At 43.4% G+C, this 8,296-nt stretch overlaps 2 protein-coding genes across 2 annotated transcripts; both read left to right on the top strand.

Annotated features, from left to right (window-relative positions):
- Nucleotides 1-1,052: 1,052 nt before the first annotated feature.
- Nucleotides 1,053-2,288, top strand: LOC112876478. The gene has a single exon (XM_025940596.1). The coding sequence runs from the start codon at nucleotides 1,385-1,387 to the stop codon at nucleotides 1,874-1,876; it is 492 nt and encodes a 163-aa protein (XP_025796381.1). The 5' UTR covers nucleotides 1,053-1,384; the 3' UTR covers nucleotides 1,877-2,288.
- Nucleotides 2,289-4,466: 2,178 nt separating this feature from the next.
- LOC112873299 (polyadenylate-binding protein RBP45-like) lies at nucleotides 4,467-7,463 on the top strand (the record flags this gene model as incomplete). The annotated part of the gene is made up of 6 exons (XM_025936290.1): nucleotides 4,467-4,968; nucleotides 6,191-6,246; nucleotides 6,332-6,462; nucleotides 6,781-6,877; nucleotides 6,967-7,137; nucleotides 7,214-7,463. Coding segments are annotated over 6 exons (960 nt in total), but the record flags the coding sequence as incomplete, so codon positions are not given.
- Nucleotides 7,464-8,296: the final 833 nt, after the last annotated feature.

Here is an 8,296-nt window from a genome sequence, read left to right as displayed (position 1 = left end):
GGTGTAAAAAGAAAACTTTTTGCAAAAGAATTTTGCCAATTTGAAATACTAAATGAAGTCTATTTATAAAACTTTTTGCACAGATGGGTTGTAAATCGCGAGACGAATCTAATGATGCTAATTAATCTATGATTAAGCAATAATTAGCGGATGGTTACTGTAGCATCACTGTTGCAAAATATGGATTAAGTAGGTTCATTAGATTCGTCTCGCGATTTACAGCTCATCCATGCAAAAAGTTTTGTAAATAGACTTTATTTAGTATTTCAAATTAGTAAGATTTCTTCAAAAATTTCGCACGCATACCCCGCTTAATTATCCATCTACAACAAACGGGGCCATGCGTGCTGACCTGGCAGTGCTACCTAGCAAAGTAATGCGCGCATCGACTCGTGCCCCGACCCACCGGGGCACGCCTCTGATCCGGCGGGGCCCGGCCCGGGAATGCACGAGAGGCCGACGGTGCTCGTAGTTTGTTTTGCTTCCTCCTCCGTCGCTTGGCGTGTTTCGGTCATGCAAGCAGTACCTGCAAAGTCCATGTTTTCGAACTAAATAATTTGAAGATTTGTGGCGGTGTAATTAAATTTCAAAGTCTAGATCTTACGAAGGAGTCGTTCAGGAAGCAAGCAGTCGCATCAAGACGCTCCCCAAGCACCGCACCGTCCGGCCGCGCCTCGGCCACGGCTCGGCGAGGCGAGCGAGCGTGCGGTTCACCGTCCTCCTCTTACCGGCTTCACAAGCGGTGTACACGAAGTCCACTTTTTAAGTCGGTTGAGATCCTCCTCAATTCCCGGTATGGAATTAAGCATTGATTCCCTAGCATTAATAGTGGGATTTAAATTCTTTTAATGCATTAGAATGAATGGGCCAAGCCCATTACTCCAACAGTATTTGCGGATGGAGAGAGTACTGCTGGCAAGATCCTTTGAAATTTGAAAATCCTTTTGAGTTTTGGCCCTTCTGTTATTGCTCGTTCTTTAATTACAATAAACTGCTGGACGCTCGTTCAGTACAGCAGCTACCACGTACTAAAACTAAAGTGCACGAGTGCGAAACCGAAGCAAGCCATCGATACGCCATGGCCCCCTAGGGAAGCTAGCAGCCAGGAACGGATCGCTTCCTTCCTTGGCAAATCTGTCAGAAACGAGATGATTTGTAGCCTGCCTCGCTCCGCACGTCGACGGGCACCGGTCGCCATCGGCCGCTCGCCCCCGGCCATTCCCTCGCCAAACTCTCCTCCTGAATCCTGACCCACTCCATCCTACGCTCCATATATATTTCCACGACCAAAAGCCGGAACTCATCTTGCCTCGCTTCCTCTCCCGCCCGGCCGCCCGGGTAATCTAGCTTCTCCGAATAAGCAAAGCTAGCCTCTGTTTGGTCGATGGCCGCCGTGCAGCCGCACGCAGCCCCGCGCCGGCATCCGCCGCCGGTCCCGGCACCGTCGCAGGCGGCGCAGCTCCCGTGCAAGAGGGGCCGCGCCGACGCCGAGGCGGTCGCGCACGGCGGGAAGCAGGAGAGGGTGGCGGAGTCGTGCTGCCCGTCGGAGCGGGACGATCAGGAGCTGGAGCTGGTGCTGGTCGACGACGACAGCGGCGAGGAGGACGGCGGCTGCGGCAGCTTCGTCGGCGGTGGCGGTGGGGGACAGGACGACGAGGACGAGGTCGAGGGGAGCGGAAGCGTCGTCGTGTGGTGGCGCCGTCAGGAGAGCAACTGCTCCCTCTGGGCGAACGGGAGCAGAGCGGCCGGGGGCGAACCGCGCGGCGGCGGCGACCGCGACGGCGACGAGGACGAGGACCCCAAGGTGGCGGCGGCCAGGCGGCAGGAGGAGGACCGCAAGTTCTGGGAGGCGTGCCTGGCGTCGGGCTACCCCTGACGAGGAAAGCCGAAAGCTCCGGCACGGCCAGATCGGATCAGCGGCCACGCCTCCTTCAATCTTCATGTAGCGTGCAACTGCAACCTCATGGAACCGAGATGCTCAGACAGCGGCATAGGAACTAACCTCCCTGCCAATGTTGTTCATACGTCGTGCGGCAATTGCAAGTTTGCAACTGTATAGACAGGCCTAGCTCTGTGATTCTTTCATTCAGAAAGTTTGACAGCGTGTGCACTCTGTATCTGTTTCTTGTTCCTCACTTGGTGGGTTATTTTTCCATTCGTGGTGCAAGACAGGAGCTAAAAAGAATCAAATGAGCACCGCATGTGTACTTAAAATATTGTAGCTAACATATTCTTGTCACTCTAGGGATTTTGCTTCCAGGGGGAAGGAAACATCTTCTTTCAGGTGACATGCACTGTGCATCAACTGTTTCTAGAATTCCCAGCAGGGGGAAAGTACGCCTCGTGCGTCTGTTCACCAGCGTTCAGTACAACCGAAAGCAAAGCACCGTGCTGAGTTGCTTGTGCGCTTCAAAAAGGAATTTAAGGAGCTGCTTTCTCAAGTCGCTTTTAGCGATGTTCATGCTCCCTCCTGCCTATAGGGCAGACGCCGAGACCAAGGGATCAACTACCCATCTGATGTCGGTCACCGGCCCGGGAGGGTTCAGATGCGTCGCTCTCAGTTGGAGACACAGTCCGATTCATCTCGTACCCTAACAACTTGAATGATATGAACTGGCAACTAGAAAATCTGTGGATCCAGTAAGAAAATCTTAAGATAGTCAAATGAGTGCCCCCACCAACAACAAATGAGCATCACGGAAGATTACCGCGAACCAAACTGGAAGTTATATCATGCTGACAGGATAAATGAAGTCATATTGTTTTCAGAGTCATATATATGAAAGGATCCGATAGTAAATTAAAATTTCGGATTTGGGGCTATTTTGGCTTAGCCGACATGGTTATTCTCCATTATATTTTTGCTTGTAAAGAAGTGTCATTGTCACCCAAATTTTGTGATGGTTTTGTACGATGGCTTACCCATTCGGTTGGGCCTCGTTCTCTGCATTTTTCCTCCCGCCCCCTTCCTGGTTCGTTCCTGGAAATGGAACCCCACTACCTGCAACAATGTCACTGACAGTTGCTTGGATGACTTTACCAACCAATAGGGTCAAGTTGTCACAAGCACACCTGTAAAGCAACACATTCTGGGTAGATTTCAACCAATTGCCACACCACATTTGGAATCCAAGAAAGGAGGCATATTGGACTATATGTTAGCCTAACTTGACCCCGACTAAAGGCACTTAGCCCATGCCATTATCCTAGACAAAGTTTTGTACCTGAAAGGGAAAGCATTGCTGCATCACGTCATCGATGGAGCATCAATCCAGCTTAAACAATGAAGTGTACCACTGGGAAAGATCTTCTAGCAAAAGTGCAAAACACACCAAATACCTGCAGTGCACCAATGGATTCTAAGGGCACATTACAATTTGGATAAAAACTTACCATGGTTTGGACAGCTTTTGAGGAAATGGAAGGACACTTCAAGAATTCCATTCCATCAGTCTTCTGCTTCTATATGAAGGGTCCCAGGTATCAGCAAATCTTCAGAGCTTTCTAACACAGATGGGCAACCTTTTCACATGGAGAATAAGATCGGAAAAGCAAATAGCGAATCAGTAGACTTTAGTCACATCAGTTACTGTGATTGTGCAAGATAAAGGAGCATAAAATCATGACTACAGGTGAAGACGATCAGAAATATGGAAGGTACCATACAAAATACAGAACATGCTATGATGACCCATCCATATGCATCCTATAATAAACTCAGTGATGATATCCACATGCTTAGTTTCTGCCCCCCAGCAAATAACAGCAGGAGAACAATCTAATTCTTCGTAAGATAGAGGCACCATTCATTAAATAGAAGTTTTCAGACTATTTCTACTTCTTGAATTTCAAAAAAAAGGGGGGAAAAGTTCATCACCTGTCAAGCTAGTATTTACAATTTTACAACACATAACACAGCAAAACTGGATCTATAACATGAGACCCCTTTGTGTTCTAAATATTGAAGACCTTAGTCCTGCACAATATTTCTCAACAAAAATGCAAAATCTTTATTTGATCTGCGCATGATTGTACAAAGCAACAAAAGGGATGCAGTACAACTAAGGGCCCGCCATCATTACGGCTTTGACCACAAATACACCCCTCTGCTGTGTTATACACATATTTACATCCATGCTCCAACATCTGCTCAAGAATTCTTTATGACAAACTTGTCAGAATTACTTTCACTTGTTCAATCTATGTATATATCCTCATACAGTTAGAAAGTTTTAAGTGCATCCTATTTGAAGCAACATACATTCTATACAAACAACAGCATACCGTGTCACACACCAGTAAATAACTAAAAATAAAAACAGCCTCCTTTTTAGGACACATCAATAAAAATAATTCAACATTTGGAGATGTGGACTTATGTATTTCATTTTATATCAGAGATTTCATTCCTTGCTTTATCAAGTTTACTGCATGAGAAACTCCATTGTGGTATATTGGTCTAATGTTTTGTTGACTTGAATAATGTTCAGGTTATTTCAGTGAAGATAATTCGGAACAAGCAGACTGGGCAACCTGAGGGTTATGGTTTTATTGAATTTGGCAACCATGCTTTAGCTGAACAAGTTCTCCAGAATTATAATGGTCAAATGATGCCTAATGGTAACCAACCTTTCAAATTGAATTGGGCTACAAGTGGGGCTGGTGAGAAACGTGGAGATGATGGTTCAGATTATACTATATTTGTTGGGGATCTAGCCTCGGATGTTACAGATTTCATTCTACAAGATACGTTCAAGAGTCGTTACCCATCAGTTAAGGGTGCAAAAGTTGTCTTTGACAGAACTACCGGCCGCTCAAAAGGCTATGGTTTTGTTAAATTTGGAGATTTGGATGAACAGACACGAGCAATGACTGAAATGAATGGACAATACTGTTCTAGCAGGCCCATGCGCCTTGGACCAGCATCCAACAAGAAGAATACCGGTGGACAACAACAGCCATCAAGTGGTATGCGAGCTTACTTGTAGCTAGGACGTTTTTGACTGTCAATGGAATTATAAAGTATTTCCTCATTTTGTATGGTTTGTGGTAGATAAGGGATGCTTCTATTTTTTTTTGTTATCTTAATTTACTTGAGCTTTCGATTCACCATGTTTCATTATGAGAGGCCTTGAATATTGCTATATTTATTGCTTCACTTAGTATATGGGCTGTATGGCAGCACTTCAATCTGGAACAGCCACAAAGTTAATTGATTGAATAACTAGATGGACAGATGAATTGTTGAATCTCCTTGTATATATGTCATATATGGATTAGATCAGATGCCCTGTAACAACCTCAGATGGCTTGACTTAGTATGTTGTGTGAGTTATCAGTCGCAAGCTAGGATATTCACGCATCATTGGGGAGGAAGATAAAAAAGGACAGGAACATAGTTTGCTTGCTTCTCAAAGACTCAGATTCTCCTGTTGACTGGGTAAATCAGTTAAACATACATCCCTAGACACTTACCCATGGTCCTGAGTTTCATACTGCTGAAGCCATTTTCACACTGCTGAAGTTACTGTCACAAACACAATAGCATGGTCATGTCCATCACACTGCTGAAGCCATTTTCAATTCCACCTTTTGGGCTTGCCCCGCAGCTGTAGTGCCTTTGTCCAATCTCCATTTGAATCCTTGGCTTTCCTATTTTTGTCATCTTCCTTGTTGATGGCAGATAACCAACAACTGACCTGTGGTCATTTCTCTGTACCATTTTGTTTTACAGACTTCGTACTGGAAGAAATAATCAAATAATAAAATCTCTATTAGGCCCACCATTTAAGACTTTTCAGATATGAACAGTATCACAGCTTCTGCCATGTCTGTTATTGGATCTACTTCTTTGTTTCAGCTGTGCAACAAATTTGCTTGAACTGTTGTTTTTGTTGCAATATTTTGTTTTGCACCATGAATATTGTTTGAATTGTTGTAATGTCGAACGCAATATTTTGCATCTTGCAGTTGGACTATTTTGTTGTTTACTTTTTTATTATCTGTTATGATCTGACCCTGTTGACATGTGGCATATTTGTGTTGTTACCACCCATGATTGATTGTTGAAAACTTGAAACCTCAAATGTTTATGAATCACTAGATAACAGTTTGCATTTTCATGACTTGCATACAAATCTATGACTATAGTCAAAATGTAAATTGTCTCACTCTTTCCATTCTTCTGCAGCTACATACCAGAATACACAAGGAACTGATTCTGACAATGATCCAAACAATACTACTGTGGGTATCCAAAAAATAGTTTTGCCTTTTCAAGTTGAATCGTGAATGGATGTTTATTTTTTTAGGCATGTTTCATTGCTTGCAGGTATTTGTTGGTGGTCTTGACCCGAGTGTGACTGATGAGCTTCTGAGGCAAACCTTCAGTCCATATGGAGAGCTTCTCTATGTCAAAATACCTGTGGGAAAGCGCTGTGGATTTGTCCAATATTCTAACAGGTATCAAGGGTATCTTTTTCGTGTAGTTATTTGATAGCCTCATTATATTTCGGTTTAGTACACTGTACAGACCAATTTACAGACCTCAATGCTTGGTGTCTTGAGTATCCCAGTTCTATACCAAAACGTTTCTCTGGAAATATTTTAGTGCCAAAGAGGGCATCCAATTGGATATAGTAATTCCACATACCTGGGTGTATTGTGCAAAATTTTAACCACATGGAAAAGATTGGAAATTTAAAGTCGAAATGCTGCTGTAATTTTCTGAAGCAGACACTCTATATGGATTTGTCTTAATTAAAAATTTTATTTGTTCAGGGCATCAGCTGAGGAGGCCATAATGGTGCTAAATGGAACCCAGTTAGGAGGCCAGAGCGTAAGGCTCTCATGGGGTCGTAGCCCTGCAAACAAGCAGGTATTTTTTGCATGTAATTAGCGTGCCTTCTACTTAGTGCTTCATTAGACAAAAATAATCATATGTTCTTTGCTGGATTTTTGTTCCAGCCTCAGCAAGAGCAGAATCAATGGAGCAGCGGCTACTATGGGTATCCCCAAGGATACGATCCATATGGTTATGCTCGGCCTCCTCAAGATCCTGCCATGTATGCTTATACAGCATATCCAGGGTATGGAAATTACCAGCAGCAGCCACCACAGCAGCCCCCACCACAACAGGTTAAGCATGTTTCTCAGGGTCCTCGTACGACTTGTATTGTTTCTGCACTGCTAAGATAAGCTTTTCTATGTGCAGTAAGAATAATGGCTCGGGAGGATCATCATTCGCAAGCTGGCAATGGAGTAGTTGGGGCAGCAACTTGGGTGCATTGGCATGAGAAATTTTGTGACTGATGCTTGTGTTATATTGCTCCAACGTCCTTGTACACGTAGCCTGTGTTGTAACTTGAGATTTTGCTGAGGCCTAGAGTGACTAGTGTTTCAGCTGTAACTGGGTCAGACATTTTTCCACTGTTCAAGAAGTTTTGTCATGAGGATTTTATTGTGTTGCTCGTGCCACTTAGGAATACTGAGGCTCGGTTTTAATTTTCTACGTGCTCTTATTGCTAAAATCTTTGAGAAAGTTTACAGCTTTGTTTCTGCCTGCATTTCGTGTCTGCACTAGTATTGACATTGCTAGGACTGGCAATTTCGTTCTCACCTGACGGGGCAATTTTGCTTGGTTTCATTAAGGCTACATGTTTCCATCCATGATACAAGAATACTACATCCAATTTGGTTTACTTGTCTTGCCGTGTTCAGGGCATAGTTGCATAGAGGTGTCTATCCACATTAATACTCCTGATGATAATATCTTCTCATATGGAATACTCTTGATGATAATGAAGCTTATAGCTCATTGGAACTCTTGACAATAATTAATCTTATTGATATAGTTCTTATATGGAACATATGATGTGTACTACATAATATTGGTCATGACTTCTCAAATTTTTACTACATGCATTCTGAATGAAAATAATGTTTAGCAGCACCTTTTCGCTAGATTACATAGAGCTGCACTTTTCTCTTTTCAAAATCCATGTGTAAATATTCTTGCAAACTATTTTTCTTATTACCAAGACACTGTCATAGGGTTCCCGTCTACCATTTCCTTGATATTATAATATTTTTAATCCCCATGGCCTTAAAAATGAAATGAAGTACATTTGGAAAGATAACTCTGAACTCCAACATACATTGTATGTGTGAAACTGTACAAAATTATCAACTTGTACAATTGCTAGTATATAGCATGGTACAGGTTAACCCTTATCTGAGGGGTGCTGCAAATCCAGTTTTGGAGCATGTTTGTATGCCAAACAGATTAAACCTTACC

This window comes from Panicum hallii, chromosome 9 (assembly GCF_002211085.1).
Source record: "Panicum hallii strain FIL2 chromosome 9, PHallii_v3.1, whole genome shotgun sequence".
In the NCBI taxonomy this organism is placed as follows: Eukaryota; Viridiplantae; Streptophyta; class Magnoliopsida; order Poales; family Poaceae; genus Panicum; species Panicum hallii.
The sequence above is the reverse complement of the archived record's forward strand: the minus strand, read 5'-3'. Positions and strand labels throughout refer to the sequence as shown.

What these genes read in the sequence shown, in the direction of transcription:
- LOC112876478 (XM_025940596.1), top strand. Translation starts at nt 1,385, where the DNA reads ATGGCCGCCGTGCAGCCGCACGCAGCCCCGCGCCGGCATCCGCCGCCG.